Source organism: Eubalaena glacialis, chromosome 10, assembly GCF_028564815.1.
Source record: "Eubalaena glacialis isolate mEubGla1 chromosome 10, mEubGla1.1.hap2.+ XY, whole genome shotgun sequence".
In the NCBI taxonomy this organism is placed as follows: domain Eukaryota; kingdom Metazoa; phylum Chordata; class Mammalia; order Artiodactyla; family Balaenidae; genus Eubalaena; species Eubalaena glacialis.
This window is the reverse complement of record NC_083725.1, coordinates 81,654,473-81,680,530: the sequence shown is the minus strand read 5'-3', so window position 1 is coordinate 81,680,530 and position 26,058 is coordinate 81,654,473. Positions and strand designations below refer to the sequence as shown.

General features: G+C 34.0%; 1 protein-coding gene across 18 annotated transcripts in view; it reads left to right on the top strand.

Annotated features, from left to right (window-relative positions):
• The window catches only part of SOX6 (SRY-box transcription factor 6), a 537,504-nt gene that overhangs the window by 242,331 nt on the left and 269,115 nt on the right, over positions 1–26,058 (top strand). For 17 of the 18 annotated variants that reach the window (XM_061201489.1, XM_061201492.1, XM_061201488.1 and 14 more), the window contains exon 4: positions 22,870–22,959. In XM_061201489.1, coding sequence (XP_061057472.1) covers positions 22,870–22,959 — 90 coding nt within the window. Of the gene's footprint in view, positions 1–411; positions 496–22,869; positions 22,960–26,058 lie in introns of those variants that run through there. The other variant, XM_061201500.1, reaches the window with a different exon arrangement.

The following is a 26,058-nucleotide window of genomic DNA, read 5'->3' as shown; positions in this document are numbered from 1 at the left end:
TCTGAATACATTATCTATCTGTTCTTGCATATTATGTATTTTTGCCATTAAAGCCATTAGCATATTAATCACAGTTTTTAAAAATTCCTGGTCTGACAATTCCAACATTCCTGCCATATCTGACTCTGATTCTGGTGCTTATTCAATCGCTTCAAACAGTATTTTTTGCCTTTTAGTATACTTGGCAATTTTGTTGTTGTTGTTGTTGAAAGGAAGACATGATGTATGGGATAAAAAGAACTATGGTAAATAGACCTTTAGTAATTTAACAACGAGGTATAGGGGGAGAGAGGGAAAGCATTCCTTAGCCCTATGATTAGGCCTCAGTCTTTTGGTGACCCTGTGGCCCTGGATCATGAACTTCACTAGTGCTTCTCCTTCCTTCCCTCCCCCCTTAGGTGGGACACTTTGGCTGGAGGGGGCTGGAGTTGAGTATTTTCCTTCTCCCACATGGAAAGCTAGAGGAAGCTGGAGTTGAGTATTTCACTTTCCCAGGTAGGTTAGGTTCTGATAAACCCTACCATGTTAAGCTCTGGTAAAAATTGTTTCTCCTGAGTGTAGGCCTTGTTAAGAACAGAATGCTCTGGTATATTTCAAAATGGTTCCTTTTCCTCTTTCCCCACTGGAAGCACAAGGGGATCGTTCTCCAATATTCACTGTGAAGACCTGGTAGAGCACCTGGAGGTAAAACTCACAAAAGTGTAGAATATAACTGGGTCTTCCTGGAATTTTTAAGTTTGAGTTGTCCACGGCGAGCCTTCACTAGTTTGTAAATTATAGTTTAAATTTTCCTGCCTTGGCACTGGTTGCCATAGAAGTTCCTGCTCATGAGTTTCTGCTCTTGTAATTTGTGAATCTCTGTATCCACCTGTCCTTCTCTCCAATACTTGGAGCATGGATTTGCTATGTGACCTCACTTCTCTGATGCATCCAAGAAGAGTTATTGAGTTTTCAGTTTGTTCAGATTTTAAATTGTTGTTGTTAGAAGACAGTGACAATTTCTAAACTCCTTACATGCTGGACTGGAAACCAGAAGTCTGCTATATACATTTGTTTCTTTTTCTTATCTCTCTACCTAGGATTACTAGGATGATGTTGAATATAAGGGTAATAGGTATTTCTGTCTTGTTCTTGAACTCAGAAGAAAGCATTCAGTGTTTCAGCATTAATAATGATGTTTGCTGTAGGTGTATGATCAAAATATGAAATATTCTCTTGTTCCTAGCTTGCTGAGAGTTCTTTTTTTAAAAATCATGAATGAATATCGAATATTATAAAGTGCTTTATCTGCATCTATGGTGATGATCATATGATTTTTCACCTTTTTCATATAAGGTACATCATATTGATTGGTCTTTGAATCTTTAAGCAATTTTGTGTTCCTGGAATAAGTCCCACTTGGTCCTTTTTATATATTCATGGATTAAATTTATTAATATTTTGTTGAGGATTTTTGCATCTATGTTTATGACAGAGATTGGTCTGTAGATTTCTTATAATATACTTGTCAAGGTTTTGCTAGCTTTATAAAATGAATTGGGCAGTGTTTCTTCTTTCTCTATTCTCTGAAGAGTTTGTACAATATTGGTACAATTTCTTCCTTGAATGTTCAGAAAAATTCACCAGTGCAGCAATCAGGGCCTAGAGCACCTCCATGGGAAGGCTTTTAATCATAAATTAAATGTCTTTAGTAGATAAAGAACTATTTTGGTTTTCTATTTTAATAAGTGTTTTTTAAAAGAAATGTTTCTTTTTTATCTAAATTTTCAAATTTATTAGCATAAAGTTGTTCAATCCATTTTATTATTATAGTATCTATAGTAATATATAGTGATGTCTCCTTTTTCATTACTAATGTTAATAATTTGTTTTCCCTGTTACTTGATCAGTCTTGCTGAAGGTTTATTAATTTCATTAATTTTTTCAAAGAATCATCTTTTAGTTTTATTTTGTTCTCTATTTTACTACAGTTGTCTATTTCATTGACTTATGCTTTCAGATATTTTTTCATCATCCCTGTCTGGGGGTTTATTTGGTGTACTTCTTCTAGATTAAGATGGAGCTTAGGTAATTTATTTTCAACCTTTCTGCTTTGGTAACATTTGCATTTTAAGTTTTAATAACTGCATTATCTGACATAAAAATTTTCAGATGTCAGATTTTCATTATAATTACATTCAAAATATTATCTAATATTCATTGTGATTAATTTTTTGTGCCATAGATTAGTTAAGTGTGTTGTTTAAATCCTGATTTGGTGATTTTCTAGTTATCTTCCTAGTACCTATTTCTATTTTGATTCCATTGTGGTCAGAAATTATACTCTCCATGATTTCAGTTTTTGAAATTTGCTTAGACTTGCTTTATCCCTCAACATGTGGTCTATTTGAGTAATTTCCATATGCACTTGAACAGAATGTATATTATACAGTTATTGGGGGGTAGAGTTTGATATATGTCAATTAGTTAATGTAAGTTGATCATATTGCTTATTCTGTATTTTTGTTGATTTTTCTCTTATTCTACTGAGGAGCTATGTTAAAATCTCAGCTATGATTGGGGATATGCCTAATTTTTTATGGAGACATGCTTTGGTTTATCTTATTGATTTTACTAGTTTTAGGATTGTTAGCATGATCCTTTTATCATTATTCAGTGTCCTTCCTTATCTCTATTGATATGGCTTGCCTTAAAGTATATTTATCTGATATTAATATATCTATACCAGCTTTTTTTTTTTTTTGGCTAGTGTTTGTATGATATACTCCTTTTTATCTATTTACTTTTAATCTTTTTGTGTCCTATATTTAATGTTTCTCCGTTATAAACAACCTAAAGTTGGGTTCTGATTTTCATCCCACTTTGACTATCTTTTTAAAATTTGTCATATTTAGCCCATTTATATTAATATAATTCCTGATATTTTATTTTAAGTCTACCATTTTTAATGTATTTTCTGTTTTCCCTGTCCATCTTGTTTTTGTTTCTTTATTTCTCAGTTTTTGTCTTATTTATTAATCATGTATTTTTTTATTATTTTATTTTTCCTTCTCTATGACCTTATTGATACACGGTCTTTTATGATTCTTTTAGTGGTTATCCAGCTTTCCATTTTGAACTGCTTGATTATACTGCTTTGCAGGGAGTAGTTAAGGGCTCAAAGCACTCATCAGCTACTTGTGTATATCTTTGAAACTATGATAAGCATGCTACATTGAGATAGAATTTAAGAGAGTTCTCTTTGTGTTCACTGTCAGCAGAGTGGGCTCTGGGACACCTGTGTTTTAGGTCTGTGTCACAAAATATGATCTTAAATAAATCACTTTCCTTACCTAGGCTTCAGTTTCTCTGTTTATAGCATGGGGGTGTTGACCAGTAAATTTTCCAGTAGCTTTTTTAACTTTGATATTCTCTTATTCTAAAAGAGAGATGTCATGGCTTCCTATTATACCTTATAAAAATCTATGACACCCTCTTTTGTCTTTAGTAGAAGATGGTATTTAAGGTGAGAGTTTCAGCCATTTTGACCAGCCAGAAGAAGCTAGAAGGGTAGTGGGCAATTTCTTCCTACCCAACAGCTGGGATGAGAATGGGATGCAACTTTACTGGCTGGACACTACTTGTCCCAAAGCTGTTGCAGTAAGAGATGCTGGGACACCTGACAGAAGCCAGCAGAGGTGAGAATTCCTACCACATCAGTCAGTCTCCTGGGTCTCTGCCTGTAGGGTCTGTTGGAAACAAGAGTGCCGTGTGGCTGACAGGGTCTTGGTGCTTCAGCTGGTGTCAGACCTGAGCCTCCGAGGTGAGAGAGCCCAGTTCAGGACATTGGACTACCAGAGACCTCCCAGCCCCACATAATATCAATCAGCGAGAGCTCTCCCAGATATCTCCATTTCAACACTAAGACCCAGCTCCACTTAAGGACCAGCAAGCTCCAGTGCTGGACACCCCATGCCGAACAACCAGAAAGACAGGAACACAACCCCACCCATTAGCAGAGAGGCTGCTTAAACTCATAATAAGTTCACAGACACCCCAAAACACACCACCGGATGGGTTCCTGCCCACCAGAAAGACAAGATCCAGCCTCATCCACCAGAACACAGGCACCAGTCCCCTCCACCAGGAAGCCTACACAACCCACTGAAACAACCTTACCCACTGGGGGCAGACACCAAAAACAATGGGAACTATGAACCTGCAGCCTGTGAAAAGGAAACCCCAAACAGTAAGTTAAGCAAAATGAGAAGACAGAGAAATACGCAACAGATGCAGCCTGTGAAAAGGAGACCCCAAACAGTAAGTTAAGCAAAATGAGAAGACAGAAAAATACACAGCAGATAAAGGAGCAAGGTAAAAACCCACCAGCCCAAACAAATGAAGAGAAAATAGGCAGTCTACCTGAAAAAGAATTCAGAGTAATGATAGTAAAGATGATCCAAAATCTTGAAAACAGAATGGACAAAATACAAGGAACTTTTAACAAGGATGTAGAAGAACTAAAGAGCAAACAAACAATGATGAACAACACAATAAATGAAATTAAAACTTCTCTAGAAGGAATCAATAGCAGAATAACTGAGGCAGAAGAACGGATAAGTGACCTGGAAGATAAAATAATGGAAATCACTGCCACAGAGCAGAATAAAGAAAAAAGAATAAAAAGTATTGAGGACAGTCTCAGAGACCTCTGGGACAACATTAAACGCACCAACATTCGAATTATAGAGGTCCCAGAAGAAGAAGAAAAAAAGAAAGGGTCTGACAAAATATTTGAAGAGATTATAGTTGAAAACTTCCCTTACATGGGAAAAGAAATAGTCAGTCAAGTCCAGGAGGTGCAGAGAATCCCATACAGGATAAATCCAAGGAGAAACACGCCAAGACACATATTAATCAAAGTATCAAAAATTAAATACAGAGAAAAAATATTAAAAGCAGCAAGGGAAAAGCAACAAATAACATACAAGGGAATCCCCATAATGTTAACAGCTGATCTTTCAGCAGAAACACTGCAAGCCAGAAGGGAGTGGCAGGACACATTTAAAGTGATGAAAGGGAAAAACCTACAACCAAGATTGCTCCACCCAGCAAGGATCTCATTCAGATTCGAAGGAGAAATCAAAAGCTTTAGAGACAAGCAAAAGTTAAGAGAATACAACACCACCAAACGAGCTGTACAACAAATGCTAAAGGAACTTCTCTAGGTAGGAAACACAAGAGAAGGAAAAGACCTACAAAAACAAACCCAAAACAATTAAGAAAATGGTAATAGGAACATACATATTGATAAGTACCTTAAATGTAAATGGATTAAGTGCTCCAACCAAAAGACATAGACTGGCTGAATGGATACAAAAACAAGACCTGTATACATGCTGTCTACAAGAGACCCACTTCGGACATAGGGACACATACAGACTGACAGTGAGGGGATGGAAAAAGATATTCCATGCAAATGGAAATCAAAAGAAAGCTGGAGTAACAATTCTCATATCAGACAAAATAAACTTTAAAATAAAGATTATTACAAGAGACAAAGAAGGACACTACATAATGATCAAGGGATCAATCCAAGAAGAAGATATAACAATTGTAAAAATTTATGCACCCAACATAGGAGCACCTCAATACATAAGGCAAATTCTAACAGCCATAAAAGGGGAAATCGAAAGTAACACAATAATAGTAGGGGACTTTAACACCCCGCTTTCACCAAAGGACAGATCACCAAAATGAAAATAAATAAGGAAACAGAAGCTTTAAACGACACAGTAGACAAGATGGACTTAATTGATATTTATAGGACATTCCATCCAGAAACAACAGAATACGCTTTCTTCTCAAGGGCTCATGGAACATTCTCCAGGATAGATCATATTTGGGGTCACAAATCAAGCCTCAGTAAATTTAAGAAAATTGAAATCATATCAAGTATCTTTTCCGAACGCAACAGTATGAGACTAGATATCAATTACAGGAAAAAAACTGTAAAAAAATGCAAACATATGGAGGCTAAACAATCTCTACTAAATAACCAAGAGATCACTGAAGTAATCAAAGAGGAAATTAAAAAATAGCTAGAAACAAATGACAATGAAAACACGACAACCCAAAACCTATGGGATGCAGCAAAAGCAGTTCTAAGAGGGAAGTTTATAGCAATACAATCCTACCTCAAGAAACAAGAAACATCTCAAATAAACAACCTAACCTTACACCTAAAGCAATTAGAGAAAGAAGAACAAAAAAACCCCAAAGTTGGCAGAAGGAAAGAAATCATAATGATCAGATCAGAAATAAATGAAAAAGAAATAAAGGAAGCAATAGCAAAGATCAATAAAACTAAAAGCTGGTTCTTTGAGAAGATAAACAAAATGGATAAACCGTTAGCCAGACTCAAGAAAAAAAGGAGGAAGACTCAAATCAACAGAATTAGAAATGAAAAAGGAGAAGTAACAACTGACATTGCAGAAATACAAAAGATCATGAGAGATTACTACAAGCAACTATGTGCCAATAAAATGGACAACCTGGAAAAAATGGACAAATTCTTAGAAAAGCACAACCTTCCAAGGCTGAACCAGGAAGAAATAGAAAATATGAACAGACCAATCACAAGCACTGAAATTGAGACTGTGACTAAAAATCCTCCAACAAACCAAAGCCCAGGACCAGATGGCTTCACAGGCGAATTCTATCAAACATTTAGAGAAGAGCTAACACCTATCCTTCTCAAACTCTTCCAAAATATGGCAGAGGGAGGAACACTCCCCAACTCATTCTACGAGGGCACCATCACCCTGATACCAAAACCAGACAAAGATGTCACAAAGAAAGAAAACTAAAGGCCAATATCACTGATGAACATAGATGCAAAAATCCTCAACAAAATACTAGCAAACGGAATCCAACAGCAAATTAAAAGGATCGTACACCATGATCAAGTGGGGTTTATCCCAGGAATGCAAGGATTCTTCAATATACGCAAATCAATCAATATGATACACCATATTAACAAATTGAAGGATAAAAACCATATAATCATCTCAATAGATGCAAAAAAAGCTTTTGAGAAATTCAACACCCATTTATGATAAAAATTCTCCAGAAAGTGGGCATAGAGGGAACCTACCTCAACATAATAAAGGCCATACATGACAAACCCACAGCCAACATCATTCTCAATGGAGAAAAACTGAAACCATTTCCTCTAAGATCAGGAACAAAACAAGGTTTCCCACTCTCACCACTATTATTCAACATAGTTTTGGAGGTTTTAACCACAGCAATCAGAGAAGAAAAAGAAATAAAAGGAATCCAAACTGGAAAAGAAGAAGTAAAACTGTCAATATTTGCAGATGACATGATACTATACGTAGAGAATCCTAAAGATGCTACCAGAAAACTACTAGCGCTAATCAATGAATCTGGCAAAGTAGCAGGATACAAAATTAATGCACAGAAATCTCTTGCATTCCTATACACTAACGCTGAAGGATCTGAAAGAGAAATTAAGGAAACACATTGACCATTGCAACAAAAAGAATAAAATACCTAGGAATAAACCTACCTAAGGAGACAAAAGGCCTGTATGCAGAAAACTATAAGACACTGATGAAAGAAATTAAAGACGATAGAAACAGATGGAGAGATATACCATGTTCTTGCATTGGAAGAATCAACAATGTGAAAATGACTATACTACCCAAAGCAATCTACAAATTCAGTGCAGTCCCTATCAAACTACCAATGGCATTTTTCACAGAACTAGAGCAAAAAATTTCACAATTTGTATGGAAACACAAAAGACCCCGAATAGCCAAAGCGATCTTGAGAAAGAAAAACGGAACTGGAGATACTGGCACAAAAACAGAAATACAGATCAATGGAACAGGATAGAAAGACCAGAGATAAACCCATGCATGTATGGTCACATTATCTTTGATAAAGAAGGCAAGAATATGCAATGGAGAAAAGACAGCCTCTTCAATAAGTGGTGCTGGGAAAACTGGACAGGTACATGTAAAAGAATGAAATTAGAACACTTCCTAACACCATACACAAAAGTAAACTCAGAATGGATTAAAGACCTAAATATAAGGCCAGACACTATAAGACTCTTAGAGGAAAACATAGGCAGAACACTCTCTGACCTAAATCACAGCAAGATCCTTTTTGACCCACCTCCTAGAGAAATGGAAATAAAAACAAAAATAAACAAATGGGACCTAATGAAACTTAAAAGCTTTTGCACAGCAAAGGAAACCATAAACAAGATGAAAAGACAACCCTCAGAATGGGAGAAAATGTTTGCAAACGAAGCAACTGACAAAGGTTTAATCTCCAAAATATACAAACAGCTCATGCAGCTCAATATCAAAAAAAAAAGAAACAAGCCAATCAAAAAATGGGCAGAAGACCTGAATAGACATTTCTCCAAAGAAGACATACAGATTGCCAAGAAACACATGAAAGGATGCTCAACGTCACTAATCATTAGAGAAATGCAAATCAGAACTTCAATGAGGTATCACCTCACACCAGTCAGAACGGCCATCATCAAAAAATCTACAAACAGTAAATGCTGGAGAGGGTGTGGAGAAAAGGGAACCCTCTTGCACTGTGGGTAGAAATGTAAATCGATACAGTCACTATGGAGAACAGTATAGAGGGTCCTTAAAAAACTAAAAATAGAACTACCGTACGACCCAACAATCCCCCTAGTGGGTATATACCCTGAGAAAACCATAATTCAAAAAGAAACATGCACCCCAATGTCCATTGCAGCACTATTTACAATAGCCAGGACATGGAAGCAACCTAAATGTCCATCGACAGATGAATGGATAAAGAAGATGTGGCACATATATACAATGGAATATTACTCAGCCATAGAAAGAAACGAAATTGAGTTATTTGTAGTGAGGTGGATGGACCTAGAGTGTGTCATACAGAGTGAAGTAAGTCAGAAAGAGAAAAACAAATACCGTATGCTAACACATATATAAGGAACCGAAAAAATAAATGGTTTTGATGAACCTAGGGGCAGGACAGGAATAAAGACACAGTTGTAGAGAATAGACTTGAGGACATGGGGAGGGGGAAGGGTAAGGTGGGACAATGTGAGAGAGTGGCATTTACATATATACACTACCAAATGTAAAATAGATAGCTAGGGAAGCAGCTGCTTAGCACAGGGAGATCAGCTCGGTGCTTTTTGACCACCTAGAGGGGTGGGATAGGGAGGGTGGGAGGGAAGTGCAAGAGGGAGGGGATATGGGGGCATATGTATACCTATAGCTGATTCACTTTGTTATACAGCAGAAACTAACACATCATTGTAAAGCATTTATACTCCAATAAAGATGTTAAAAAAAACCCTGACATTCAAAATCCTTTATGAAGATTAGTTGCCCCATGCCCCTATGAAAAGCCAAAGTATTAATATGAAATTAATGGAAAAACCCCTAAAGTATCTTTTAAAAAAGGAACTGGTAGAGAATGATTTTCTGTGATAACATTATTTTGAAAAGTATATTGTAGTTCTGCTTCTGCCATAAATGTGTAAGTGGTAGTAGACTCAATCTACTAATATAAACAAGAGATCTTGATCAGCTATATGTGGCAACTGTTTTAAGAAGTTAGAAAGCAGGAAGCAGGAGACTATAATCTATGAGGGAAGGAAAACAAACTGAGCCCTAATTATCCTGGCTTTCTACCTGGTGGCATTTAGCAGACCCTGATGCAAGGAGAGCCAACCCAAGTACTATAAGGCAACCTCACTGACCTGAACAATCAGGGGTCAGAGTTTGGGGAAACTGTAGTGGCTGTAATTTGCAGGGGGGATGCTGAGAGTGAAGAAAGCTGTACAGAGAAAGAACTCCACAAGTCTTGTCAGGAGTTCTCTTGAGTTTTTGCTGAATACTAATACTATTGGGTTGGCCAAAAAGTTCTTTTGGGTTTTTCCGTAAGCGCTTATGGAAAACCCGAATGAACTTTTTGGCCAACCCAATACATGAATAGAGTATGACTACAAGAAGCTTGGCAAAGAACAACTACCTGGAAGAGAAAAACTAGTAAACTGCAAAACTATCATGGTTCATACATGATAGGGATACATTTAAGTTTCAACTTTCTCCAGTGCAATGTCTTCGTTAAACACCCAGGGCATTCAGTGGAGACCCAGAAAAGCCGTATCTTTGGAATAAGGATAAATTAGCCCTAGAGTAAATGGTACTCTATCCCCACCATAACAAAGCTTAAAAAGAAACCTCAAAATGATCAGATGATCTGTGAGTAAATGAATACCCACCAGAAGAAAATTCATACTATTTAAAGGAAAAGAACAAATTCCAGACACTCAGCAATATAATATACTTGTTGCCCAATATACAATAAAATACTAGACATATGAAGAAGCAAAAATCAGTCAATAGAAAGAGACTAAGAAATTACACAGATAATATTAGAATTAGCAGATAATGACTTTAAAATTACCATATAGATATACTCAAGGATTGAAGGAAAATATGAACATATTGAAGAGAGAAATGGAAACAATAAAATAAAAAATTTAGAAATCCAAAAAGTGAAAAATACAATATCTGAAAATTAAAAAAAATACTTGAAGAATTTAAATGCAAATAATTAGCTGTACATTAAAAGATTAGTTAAACTAAAGACAGGGTAATAGAAACCATCCAGACTGGAGCACAGAGAGAAAAAAGGCAGGGAAAAATAAATAAATAAACAGAGCCTCATAGCTTTTAAGAACTAATGGTGTATCATGTGCAATTAGAGTACCTAGAGAGGATAGACCAGATTTATATATATATATATATATATACATATATATATATATATATATTTTAAGACAAAATGGCTGAAAAAATTCCAGATTTGTCAAAAACATAAATCTCTAGGTCCAAGAAGGATAAACACAAAGAAAAATGTATATCAAAGGACACCAAAATAAAATTGGTGAAAACTAATGAAAGAGAATCTTAAAAGTGGCCAAAGATACACTGTTTATAGTGGGACAAAGATAGAAATTATCCCTGACTTCACATCAGAAAAAATACAAGTCAGAGACATTGCAGTGGTGTCTTTTGGAGTCCTAAAAGAAAAAAAGTAACCTTGAATTCTATATTTATTAAAAATATTCTTCACCTGAATATTCACCTGAATTTCACCTGAAGGTGAAATACAGGCATTTCAGACAAACAAAGTTTGGAGAATTTACTGCCAACAAGTTTTCTCTATGGAAAATTTTAATGAAATTTTGTCAGGCTAAAGGAAAATAATTCTAGATGATAACTTAGGTTTTTAAAAAGAAATGAAGAGTACTGAAAATGGTAAATCTGAAGGCATTTTCTAATAGTTTCTAATAATTAATTTAGCTATAATTTGCTCTATAGCAAAAACAGTAACAATGTATTATGGAGTTTAAAACATGTAAAAGTAGTATGTATGACAACAATAGCACAAAAGATGGAGCATTTTTAAGTTTCTTACATTGTACCTGAAATGGTATATTACTTGATGATAGACTGTTGTAAGTTAAAGATACATATTATAAATTCTTGACCAACCAATAAGATAATGAAATAAAGAGGTATAACTGATAAAGCAATAGAGGAGATAAATTAATTCCAAAAAGTTGAATTAATTAAAAGACAAGGAAATAGGATAAAAGGAACAAAGTACAGATGAAAAATATAGAAAAAATAGCAAAATGGTAGACTTAAACTCTATTAACAATAATTACATTAAATGTAAATGGACTAATTGTACTAACTATGAAAGGTAGAGATTATCAAATTGGATTAAAAAAAAGAATCAATTAATATACTGACTACAAGAAACAGTAAATATAAAGATGTAGATAGGTTTGAAGTAAAAGGATGGGTGAAGATACACCATGCAAACACTAATGATAAGAAAGCTGAAGTGGTTATGTTAATATAAAAGTAGACTGCAGAAAAAGGAATATTATCAGAGATCAAAAAGATATTTCATAATGATTAAAGAGCTAGGTCATCAAGAAGACATAACGTTTCTAAATGTATATGCATCTAAAAACAGAGGCTCAAAATACATGAAGCAAAAGTTGACAGACTGAAAGAAAAAAAAGACAAGTCTCCCACCTAATTATTGTTGGAGATTTCAATACTCCTCTTTCAGAATTTGAAAAAAAAAAAAGACAGAAAATCCATAAGAATATAGAAGACCTGAACAACATTATCCAGCAATTTGACCTAATTGACACTGATAGAGTACTACACTCAAAAACTGCAGAATAGGGGGCTTCCCTGGTGGCGCAGTGGTTGAGAATCTGCCTGCTAATGCAGGGGACACGGGTTCGAGCCCTGGTCTGGGAAGATCCCACATGCCGCGGAGCAACGAGACCCATGAGCCACAACTACTGAGCCTGCGCGTCTGGAGCCTGTGCCCCGCAACAAGAGAGGCCATGATAGTGAGAGGCCCGCGCACCGCAATAAAGAGTGGCCCACGCTTGCCACAACTAGAGAAAGCCCTCGCACAGAAACAAAGACCCAACACAGCCAAAAAAATAAATAAATAAATAAAACAAAAAAAACAAAACTGCAGAATAGTTATTCTTTTCAAGTGTGTATGCAAATCTCACTAGATAAAGCATATGCTAGGCCATAAAACAAGTCTGAATAAACATAAAAGGACTGAAATTATGTACAGTATATTCCTTGTTCTCAATGGAAATAAATTACAAATAGATAACAAAAGGAAAATTTTTTAAATCTCAAATGTTTGGCAACTAAACCACATACATATAACTAAACCATATAACAAAGAAAAAGAACAAGGAAAATTGTAAAATATATTAAACTGAATGATAATGAAAACATAACCTAACAAAATATGTGGGATAAAATTAAAACAGTACTTTGAGGGAAATTCATAGCTTTCAATATTTATATTAAAAGTAATAAAGGATGAAAGTGACCGGTAGATTCAAGGCAAATCCAATAAAATCCAAGGTGTTTTTTTGGGAGGAGGCGGGCAAGCTGATTCTAAAATTCAAATGGAAATGCAAAGGACCAAGGAGAACCAAAACAAATTTGAAATAGAAGAACAAACATGGAGGACTAATTCTATGTGATTGCAAGACTTACTGTAAAGCTCAGTAATCAAAACAGTTTGGTATTGGTATAAGGATAATGAATTGATCAGTAAAACAGAACAGAGAATCCAGAAATAGACCTATGCACACGAAATAACAGAATGGATCACAGATCTAAAATAAAAGTAAAACATAAAGCTTCTAGAAGAAAATATAGAATACTTTGTGATCTTGGTGTAGGTAAAGATTTCTTAGATGAAAACACTAATCATAAAGAAAAAACCTTGATAATTGGATAATATCAAATTAAGAAACAATGGATCCTCAAAAGATACATTGTGAAAATAAAGAGGCATACTGCAGACTAGGTAAAAATATTCACAATACATATAAATATATAAAAGATATGTACCTGTTTATATTCATAAATAACTTATGTATATGTAATATATAATAAATTATATATATTATATATATAATTGTATAAATATGTAATTTATAAAGCATATATAAATATAAATAACTTAAAACTCACTAAGAAAAAGACAAATGATTAAATATAAAAATGGGTAAAATATTTGAACAACACTTCACAAAAGTAGATATACACACGGTCAATAAGCACATGAAAGTATATTTTATTCTTTAGTCATTGAGGAAATGTAAATGTAAGTTAAAACCACACTGAGATACCACTATACACTCACTAGAATGACTAAAATTAAAGTAGTAATGCTAAGAAGTGTTCATGAGGGTATAAAGCAACTAGATCTCTTACGCATTGTTGGTGGAAGTGTAAAATGATACAGATACTTTGGAAAACTTTTTGGCAGTTTCTTATAAAGTCAGGCCTATAACAACCCCACGTTTAGAAGAAATTCCATTTTTAGAGGGAAAAAAGAGATGTATATTTATAAAAAAACTTATGAATGAATTTTCATAATAGCCCCAAAGTGGGAGAAAACCGCATGTCCAAAAACAGATGAATGGATAAACAATTTGTGGTGTATTTATACAATGGAAATCTACCCATTAACAAAAAGGACCAAAGTACTAATACATCCTGCAACATGGTTGAATCTCGAAAATTTTATGCTATTTGGAAGGATTCATATCCAAAAATTACATACTGTATACTTTCATTTTTATAAAATTCAAGAGTAGGCAAAATTATTCTATAGCAATGGAAGTCAGATCGGTGGTTGCCTGGGTTAGGATTATGGATAAATGACTGAAAGGGAACATACAATAACTTTTTGGAAATGTTCTATATTTTCTTTGTGGTGGCAGCTACATGAATGTGTAATTTGACAAAATTGATCAAATACACATTTAAGATGGGTGCATTTATTATATGATATATATTAAATTATTTATCAATATAGTTAATAAAAAAGTAGTTCTGTCACTCCTTAACACACACAAAGTGATCTTCTTTAGTATATTAAAGAATTTGTTTTAGTACTTACTATGTGCAGAGCTTAAGTAATATGGAAGAACACAAAGTGGTATTGAAAACATTCCCTGACCATCAAGGAACTTAATATTTAGTTAGGTAATATAGTATGAACTTGACCATATATCTAGTCATATGGTGGTAAAATTGATAAGTAATAGCAGTGGTAGATGTAGAAGAAAGAGTTATGAAATTGAGTTAATGAGTTGATACATGAAAAAAATGTAAAAAATACAGTGCCTGAGAGATAATATGTGCTCAGCAAGTGCTACCTTGCTTTTCAGAGGATGAGAATTTATGCTTCAAGTGGTAAATCAAGGCATAATTGAGGAGGTGGTATTTAATGCAGGCAGCACAGAATAGGAAGGTTTTTCATAAGCATTAAGAAGTGGGGAGACATTAGTATCAGGAGGATGTCATGATCAAAGGTGTGGAAGTGAAAAAACACAAGACATGTACAGAAGAGGGAGGTATGTTTGGTGAATTCATTTGAACAGAATGAAGAGTTTCAGGTAGCAAAAATAATAGGAGATGAATCACTAGGGCCAGATTATGGAGGACCCTTAAAACCAACTTGAGTATAACCTTATCTTAAATTGATCTCTTATGGATTGCCAATACATAAATAAAACATGTAAGAAGGGATATTTTATCAGTAAAAACTAATTGTGTAATTTTATTTTATAATTTTAAATATAAAGTCAACTGACCAGAACAGTGAAGCTGTTTTGATGAACACGAAACTGAAATCGGGGCTTGTTGATCTTAGATGGGAGTTGTTGTTATTGTTTTTAATGACCTTAAGCTTCTACCTTATTTCTGCTGTATTTTCTTTTGGTTGTATCATGTTCAGAAAATCCTAATTCAGATAGCTAAATAATTGTAAATATCAGTCCTATAGTATTTTACCTTAACATTGTTGCATGTCTTTCAATATAGCAAGAGGTTTATTTCAAGGTTTGCGTAATAAATGTTTTACTCTGGTAGTACAAGTTAATGCATTGGTGATTTTCAGTGTGTTAAACTTTGGAACATAACACATTTGAACGTGTATGACAGTTTTTGTTACAGTTTTCTTGTTGTTTAGTTATTTTTGGTAAGTTACAACTGGCAGAAACCCAACTCAAATAGTGTAAGCAAACACAGGAATATATTGGCTTACGTTATCAAGAATCCCAGGAGCATAATTTGGCTTTAGCTCTTTGGGGAATGTAAGTATGCTAACATGATGTAAAGATTGTTTTTTCCCTCTATCTTTTCCTATCTGCTTCTCTCTACTTTTCTTAGTATTTTTGGCTTCATTCATTCTTATTGCATACAGACTCTCTCCATGTGCCAGGGAGAATGGCCATGACGATTGATCCCAGGCCCACATGCTTATAGCTTTCAACTTGAGCATAAGAGAGCCTTTCCAGATAGTTCCAGGAGAGAATTCTGACTGGGTCAAATTTCTCTGAGTGGCTGGGGGGAGCAGTAGGAAGCAGACGGCAAAGCCCTGTGATTGACAACTCCATCAGGACAATAGTGGCATTCAGCACTATTTCCCCAAAGAAATCAAAAGAAGGAGTATAGGACACAGTGGGCACACAAAAATTATTGTTTCCACAGTTCTATAAAGTTTTTAAAAAGCAGTTAAATATGTATATGAAAGAGTAAAAATGAAGTCGACCATTCGTAGAACCCAAAGAGCAGTGTCCCATGTCATATGGTTTGAATACCTTAGCCTCTGGCAATGGAGCAGCAGAAAATAGTGTCAGGCTGCACACTTACTTCTTGTACATGAAATAAAATATAATTTGGAAGGAATTACTTTTTGAGTTCAAGAGTATTTTTAAGCAGCATCTTAGCTATTCCTCAGTGGATGACTTCAGGAAAAGAAAGCTCTTAGTTCAAAAAAGATAAGGCATTATGGAAAATGAAATATGGAGGAACAGGAAGACCAGCGTAATGGAGTATGTATGGGAGAATTGGCTGTTGAACACTATTTACTTTCACTGCAATACCTCGAATTTTTAGCACCCTTCTCTAAAGAACTAGAGTGCTTCACTTCATATCTGAAGCAATTAATAATAGATGTAATTATTCATTTTCTATTATTGAGTGCTGCATCATAGAGAATAAAACTGATGTTCAAATAATGATTTAAATAGTCATTTCAGTAAAACCAGCACTGAACTCGAGTCAGGGCTCTGTCACCAACTGTTTGGCCTTGGGCAAGGCAAGTGACTTCCTTATCTTGACTCTGTTTCCTCATTTCTGAAATGGGGTTTTGGTCTTAGTGATCATTGAAGTCTCAGCTACAGCAGGAGGCTGTGAGCCTCTGATTTACTTGCTGGATATTTCCCTCTTTTTCTATATTGGCATTGGTAGCAGTTGTACTTTGATAGATATGGGAGAGGAATTTGGTTTTGAATGATCCTTCTGATATTGTTTTAGGTGTTAAGCAGCTTTGGAAAGCAGATGAAAGAGATATACCTCTTACCTGCACATATAGAACAATGTGACTTCCATGAATGTATGTTAAGTGCCAGTTTTAAGGGGTCCCTATAAAAAATTATCAGACTTTGGTAGATCAAAACAGTGCAAAGAGAGAATATTGCACCCTGTGTGATGATGTCTATATGTGTATTTCCGGCAGCTTTCAAATGTGGGGTTTTCTCTCCCTCATGAACATGTCAAAATCTTGCATCTAACAGTTCTAATGACATTTTCAATAGCTCCCATTGACACACACACACAGAGACACTCACAGTATATTATCTAGTAAAGTGGTTGTGGAATTAACGTTTTTCCTGGAAGGAATATATCTGATTTAATGACCAAATCGTTTTAAAGCAGCACAACAGAATTTCACAGGAACTAAATCTATTTCTTCACACCGATCATGCGTGTTTTACTCAAGCATTGAGTCATTAGCATGTTTATAATGGTTCTAATTTAGCACAACATTTTCTGAATTTTATCCTTGAGTCATTTACAAATTGTTCATATTGAATAAACAAAGGAAACAGATTGCATTTTATACTTAGTAATTTATCTGAAAGAAGAGGGGAGGGTTAATTGTTTGAAAGTTTTGGTCTGTTTGGGGAAGTGAGCCTGCTTTTTCATTGCTAGGCATAAATGCCATTTCTCATCTTTTTGGGGATGGGGGGAGGCTATGGAGGAGTAAAATGAAAAATTAAGACCAGGACAAGTTTGGCCACTCCCAGAGGGGAGTGTGGAGCAAAAGGGGAGCTGGCACGAGATTATCCAAAACAGTTGGTGCATTCCTTAATGATCAAGTGCTTGAGAAGTCCAGCTCTTCCTGGCAGAGCATCTGTGTTGATGTTTATATCATTGCCCTGCTGTATGGGAAAGGCATGCTTTCTCTTGCTGCTTGGCTAAAAATAGGATGGAATATAGCATTGTATGAGATATTTTAAGAAAGCAAAAACATTTAAGAGGTTAAAGGTTTGGCTTTTGGATCAAAAAAGATCAGTGATATAACCCGTGGTGTTCCTTGAAGACTGAATTTTATCTAGAGTTTGTCAGTGATTGGAACTCTTGGTTAGGCAAGTTATTCTAGGTTCATTTGGTGCGGTCTGAAAAACCCACTCTACTGTCTTTTCTGTCAGCTTCCCAGCATGAAGAGCAGGATTGAAAACAGCCTCTATTTATACCGCCTTGTTCGTATTTGGAAAATCAGTTGTTTCATTGGAGAGAGGGAGAGAGAGAATGAGAGCATGAGCAGTCGTCAGGGAGTGTGCTTTGTACGTTATAGTGACTTCAAAATAAAACTGGCACGTTTTTGTGTCTAATTATTTTTAGTGAGCTTGGAGGGTTTTAATTAAAATTTAAGAGTGCTCTTCAAGCTCTCCAAGCTCCAATTTTATCCCACTGTATTGTGGAGCGCTCGTCACTGTGGAAAAATGTACAGTAACTGGCATGTGCATCTCTGTTTCCTAATGAAAAATGTGAGATTGATGATCAGCAGGGATATAAATATATATTGTCAGAATTAGTTGTAAACCAAGGTCAAGGATACTTTTAATAAGTTATCATTGTTTGGATACATAAAAAATTTATTGCTTTTGAAATTTATGATTCCTGTGGTAAAAATAAAAGGGATTGCTTTAATATTTTCTTAAAAGGGTTAATAAAGCAGTAGGATCTGTATACAGGGGGAGCAGTCATTGTTGTTTCTCACTAAGGTATTTTAAAGTTATTTTCTATGTCATGTTTCTAATGTTTCAGCATTTCTAACTTTATCACTTTAAGGTAAAGGGAATAATGATAAGTGTTTACTCACAGGTAAATTGTTTTAAAGTACGATAAAAAATTTTTCCCATTATCCTTTCCCGTTCCCCCATGATTTAATTTTAATGATGATTTCTTTATTTACTCTCTTTGACCCTTTATTTTGCTCAGAATAGTAGTTAACACTGCTGCAGCTTTGTTTAACTAGGAATAATTTTAAATTGTTCTTAAAATATCGTCATATAGATTAGGAAATAAATATCTCACATACTTTCACTTCAAATTTCCCTTGTACTGTAAAATTAATTATTAGCACGATAAAGCATTCCTGACTTACCTGGCCTGAAACCTAGGTATTTAGGAAGCAGAAACATTGCTTTGCAATCCATTATGATATCTTTCCTTTTTTCCTTAGAAAAAGGTTATTGAAATAGAAAAACTTAAATTTGCAAAGGAAAAGGAAAGACAAAAGCTATGCAACTGAGAATTAATTTATAACATATCAGAACCCTTTACATCCTTGATTAAAAATAAGCAAGAACTGAAGTGCAACTCGATTTTTGACAGTCCTGTTTTTATCACACTATTTACAAAAATTAGACAAGATAAATATAATAAACTCATATTTCATTGAATATGTATTGGTTTATGGACACTAATTCTTTCAAAGTAAGAGGAATTAATTTTGGGATTTTCCACTTTTATACTGAAGTGTTATGGCTTACATTCATTTTTAATGTGTACCTATTACGGTGGCACACACTATAATATTGTGATACTATAATGTTGTGTTTCTTTATCTCAATTTCCAAAAGGTATGTAGTTTCTCTCCTGTTTAGCTGAAAACAGCTCAGTCAAAATACTAAAATTTGAGTAGTCAAACTCAGATAATAAAATATACTGTATACTTTTTCATTGTTTTGAGGGCTGTGGCACTACCATAACTATATTAGATGTTTCAAGTCAATCATGTAAAACATATTTATCTGTGTAGAGTTATCCAAGAATATCCGGGTGATGTTTAGTTCTTTTTTTTTCCATTTGGAATCCTGCATAAGTACTGAATTGAAACATGGGCTTACTCTTTGTGTGGACATAAGGCAAACTGGACTTCTTTACTTATCTTGACCTCTTTGATTTTTGCATTTGTGCATGATCAGGAAGGGGCAAAGTCTGATATGATGAATTGCCTCTGTAAAGCTAGTGTCCTGTTAATGTAGTTGACGTATGTGGCACAGGAGGATGAATACCGTTAATTTTTACCCTTACCTGGATATTGTTTTGAGTGGGAAATTTGAAAATATAAATTTCATTTTTAACTTTATCTAGCATATATTTCCTCATTTCAAGTCAGAAACGTCTTGGTAGAGGCTGTAGTATCCTCTGCCTATGTAGCATTTAGTACATCTTCTGGTACTTCATCTTCTGGTCTTTTTCCCTCACCTTACTTGTTTTACATTACAGTATGGGATGTGCTTAGTACTAATTGTGGTATGTATGCCCTTAGAGGTCTGGCAGACAGATAATTAGGTGAAAAAGCTCAGTTTTTCAAGAGACCTTCTCACAGTTTTGAATATTCCTGGAATCTCCTAGAATTGAGATTAATTGCTGATAAAGTTGTATGTAGTGACTTTTATTGTCCTGTAGATAAAGGCAATCAGTGATTGTTACTAAATATTTTCATGGGCTATAAATATAAACTTGCAAAGCCTGCTTTATGTTTTTCCCCTCAGTGTCTTCTACTGAAATGGGAACTCATATAGCTAGATTAACTCAGCATTATGGTAAGAATTAATTTTCTAATAGGAATGTGAAATGTTTTGAATTTATTAACCATTTTATTAATGATTAACTTTTATGTAAAGCTGTGTCTTCAGACTTATTTGATAAATGTTTGAAGTGTATATTCTTGTTGTCCATATAGTTCTGTTTTTCTCCCATGAAGTTTCAGCATTCTTTTTCTGGAGCTCTGAAAGATTTCAGGTCTATTAATAGAAATGAGAGACATATTTTAGCCTGTTTTACATTTAGTGTGTATCTAATCCTAGTTTATGAACTTGCTGTGAATTTTGGATCATTACTAGTCAATTGAGATTTTGTCTTGACCATTATAATATGTGCACTCAACTCAAATTTTAACCAAACAAGTTATGCTTTAGCGTTCATATCAGTGATTATCAGTTTAGTACAATGTCATAACATGTATGAAACGGTTAAAAAAAAGTAACAAAACTGAGTAAGACAGGAAGTTGAAGACATTTTGTTGATTATTCTTATACATGGTCTAATGTTATATCCAGAAATTTAAACCTGATTTGAGAAAAAGTAATCTCTGATAGGCATGGCTTTGAAGATTTTGCTTCTTAACTCTCAAACCCTGTATTATCTTTTCTATGACTTTAGCATAAAAACAAAATATGTATGGAACGAAGTATACACCTTGATTCTGAATTTAAAATAAAAGTAACAAGAGAACATTTTGAAAATTAAATACAAACTGAACATACGCATATGTATATAGGCCCTATTGGCAGGTCACTCAGAATCCAGTTTTTAATCACAGTGGTAGGTCACTTGTTGAAGCCTAAGAAAATAATTAATAGGAAAGACTGGAAGGAAAGAAGGAGGAAAGGAAAGAAGGGAAGAAGTTAGGGAAGCAGCAGGGAGCTTTCACTTAATAGAATCAAGCTGACTTCTATTTAGAAAGAACTTTAGCTTCTGTGATAGAGAGCTAATATGGTTGTTCTTCATCAGCCATTTCCCAACATACTGATCTGGATTCTGTCCATTCCTTGATTGATTGATCATGTCACGAACAAACGTTAATTGTTTTCACCAATACTCTCTAACCATGCCGTAGTCCTCTCATCTCTTACCCGGGGCTCACTGTCTTCTTTTTAAAGCTTATCTAGTTTCTAAAACCCTTCAGATCCATCTTGACCTTACTGTCATTCTGAAAAATTCAAGGAGGATTTAGAAGTTGGAGAAAAAATGAAAGGGAAAATGCTACAGAGATAGGTACTGATATGGGAGAGAAAAGGCATTTGGAATTGAAGTAATTATTTTAAATATAATTTAAAAAAGGAGTTATCAGAATTTTGACACTTGGAATGTTAAAGTTTAATGGGAGTATTCTTTGCACTAAGGATTGAGTATTTAAATCTGCTTTCCCTTTTGGAAACATGGCCTGTTTGTTAAGATTTGAGGCTTAAAAGATACACGTAAATAGTTGTAAGCAGTAGCTCCAGTTGCGAATCCATCTGAAAAGAGAGAAAAAAATAACTCATTGATAAAAATTTGCTAATTATTAGAACATTCTAAAATTTAAACTTCTGTAAACTTTATGAATATTAATAGAAACAAGTGTAATCTAGTATGCTATTTAGAAATGCAGTAGGTCAAGTAGCGTTTAAATAAGGATTTTCTTGAAAAGATCATGCATCTCTTTTTACATAAGAGAAAAGTTTTAACTGTTTTCATTACTGGGGGACATCATGAGAGAACATCATGACTTTATTTTCTTTGCATTTTACTCTAAATGAGTATTTTACAAAAGTTGCCGTATGTTTATTTCTTTTTAAGGACTAAGTAGTTACAGGTTGATTGGTCTCTTCTCCTTTGAAGATTTATCATTCTTCCTTGAATAGCACATGAATTTTGCTTGGACTTAAAAAACATCACCTGGTTTGAAAGGAATAATATCTAAACTTAAGCTTGTACGAAAAAGCCCCTTGTTCTGTCCAGTTGGTCTAAGAAATGATAAATGCTGGCTGAATATTAATTAACTATAGTTATAATGCCAAGATAAGATTATTGAGCATTATCTTTTTTTTTCGTGGGAATAGTTGAAATAATCTTCCAGCAAAAAAAAATTTAGTTGTGGTATTTTATAGTAGATAACGGAATATAATTGTCTGTATCCTAGGGTTAAAACAGCAACAACAAAAAATAGCTTTAATCATTTTTGAATAACAGAATTTCTCCATAAACTCCACAGCCTTCTGTATTTGTAATATTTTAATACTTATCAAATACATGTGTAATAGTTTTAATACTTACTTTTTTATTTTAATAGATTCCTCCTGCATGGAAAAACTACTTTCAAAAGATTGGAAGGAAAAAATGGAAAGATTAAATACCAGTGAACTTCTTGGAGAAATTAAAGGTACAATATACAAAATATCAAACATATCAATGTAGAAATATTATTTTGCTCCACAACACATTTGCTTATCTTCTGTGCCCTAACATTAAATTCTTACCTCTAATATTTGTTTATATTTGAGAGGGTAAATGTATAGTGTGTTCCTGAACTTTATTCTTTTGTAATGTTTATAGAATGAAAGTTTTGCCCTTTCTTTTTTTAGTCTATAAACATATAACTTATAGGATAAACTGCTTCATTAGTTTACTGAACAAAAAGTATGAAAAAGAAAAAAGGTTATGTCAAAGATGAACAAATTAAGTTAAAGATAATTTTAATCCTTCCTTTTGAAATCATAATAATAGCTTAATTGATGAATCCAAATCACTGATTTGAATTTCTTCTGATCAAAAAGGGTCAGCTGTAGTAACTGTAAAAAAGGAGTTTATAGAATGTGCTGTTTATGGTTTATGGCTGGATTCTGAGGCCTGTTTACCTGTTCAAATCCTGGCTCTGTCACTTACTAGATGAGTGATTTTGGGCAAGTCACTGAAGCTTTCTATGTTTTGAATTCCTTGTATCTAAACTGAGGATAATAAAAATACCTACTTCATAGGCTCATTTAGAGAATTAGTATATGTAAAGCTTTTAAAACTGCCTGGCACTTAAGAAAGTCCTCATGAGGGAAAGTTGTGGTTGTTATTAACTGCGCATAGGATTGTAGGTTGATTAATCTCAATCAGATTTCACCGGACTTAACATTTCATGATCTCCAACCCGGATGAGAATGAGCATCTTTATTTTTAAAGATAAGTGATTGACGTTATTATTTTGAAACATGTTAAGAAGTGGGCAGTCCCAATCCATTACAGAATTAAGCTGCCCTATTAGTTAAGAAGCTATACTTTTTGCCCAGTTCTCTCTTGTTGATTCCTTTATGGAGATGAAGTGCTGTATCATTAGCTTTTGGTATCATGAATAGAATCCATTGTCATTAATTAATTTTTTCAGTTGTCCCTTACAGACAGTCATCACTCTGACTTGACCTGACAATTTGGGAACTTAATTACATTAGTTTTCTGAATTTATCAAATGACTTCAGGTGAATATTCCCATGGATAATTCCTCATTTAAGATGAACATTTGGCGATAACTATCTGATGAAAATTTTATTTTGAATTTATTACAGAAAATTGCTTAGTGTTCAGGCATGTTATGTTCAACTCAAATGAAGAGAAAAGGGAGTCATATCTTTTCCAAGAAATAATTAATAACTCATTCTATTAACTAATGCAGTATCAAAATCAAGTGGAAATTGGATATTATTTTGAATTTCACTGCTTCTGTTTTGTACTCATAAAGGCCATTTGCTATTTTGGAAAAAAAAAAGAAACTCAACTTAAAACTGACGGGTAGAAAGAAAGTCATTAGTGACATATTCTTTATCCAGCTGCAATAACATGGTGTGTGCTACTTTGCACGTCATTCTGTGTTTTCTTCCCTTTCCAAAGTCATTGGTTTTATGACAGTGAGAACAGAAATGGTTTATGCAAAGGCAAGCTTTTGCCAGCGTGAATGATGGGGGTCTTGCTTTCTCTCAGTAATGTGGAAGCTAACATTTTATTATGTTATGATTCAGCATCGAGTTTTTATGCTTTGGGTTATCTTTCCCCCTGCCACTTTCTATCTTTATTTTTGATTCTAAAAATGCAAAAACTGTACTAGTTTTATATAATCAAAATATATAAATCTCAAAAGTGAAACATGCAAAATTAGGCTTTTCAAATTCTTTAACTTTTTCTTTTCTGGATTCTGTATGTGAAGTGTAAACTTTCATTTGTGTGCTACCCTCAGTTTTATGGGCATAGAAGATAAGATTCTTACTAAATTTTTCATTTTGATTTACCCTACATAAGTGTCTCTTTTTACATCTTAATATTTTGTCACCATTAACATTATACAAAAAGTATACCAATAATTTAAAAAATTGAAAAAAATTTAAAGTAGTGTTCAAATAGTTTGATTCAGCCACTGCTGAAACTCAACATACATTTTTATTGTAGATGAGATCAGATCAGTTATTAGCCACCAAAATTAGTTATAATTATTCTGAAATTGTAGGGTGATCTAAATACTATCTCCAAGAAAAACATACTAGGGGAATTCCCTGGCAGTCCAGTGGTTAGGGCTCCGCATTTCCACTGCTGGGGGCACCGGTGCAATCCCTGGTCGGGGAACTAAGACGCTGCATGCTGCGCAGTGCGGCCAAAAAATAAATTAAAAGAAAAGAAAAGAAAAACATACTGCAGTGGGTTATTAGTGTTCAGTATATCTCAAGCGTGTGTATTTATATATCTCATTATTTTTCCCTCGTTACAAAATTCATATACATTTATTGTAAAAAGTATATAAACACACCCAAAGGAAAATATAATTGCCCTTTCATTCTACCTGTATTATAGTGTATATCCTTTCCATTTTAATTTATGCATAAAAATTTTTTTCCCTTAAAATTGGAATCATCCTTTTACTATTCATTTGTAATCTATTTTTCCCACTTAATGATATATTGTGAATTTCCCTGATTAGGTCATCTTCTAAACTATTATTCTTATTTGCAGAAAATATTGCATAAAGTGAGGTTCTTATAATTTAACTGAGTCTTTTATTCAATATTTAAGTTGTTTTTATTGTTTGTCATTATAAAGAAAACCTTGAACATGGGTAACTTTTTAATACTTTTCCGTGTCAATTAGTGGTTATTTTCTTACGATATATTTCTAAAAAGTGAAATTACTGGGTCAAAGAAGGTGTTCTTTTTAAAAAAAGGCTTTTGATTCACATTGCCCTTCAGATATAGTGTTCTGTGCTCTCACCAGCAGTATCTGCAAGTATTCCCTTGCCCTCAGTAGCAAGTATTATTATTTTAAACATTTCTTGCCAGTTTGATAAGGGAATATAACATATTATTGCTGAGTTAATTTGAATTCTTTTGATTTTTATTGAGAATGAAAAGTTTTACATGAATTTATTTGTATTAAATGTCTCTTCCTTTGTGAATTGTCTGTTTATTATGTTGTTTGCCCATTTTTCCTTTAAAGGATTTGTCTAGTTTTTATG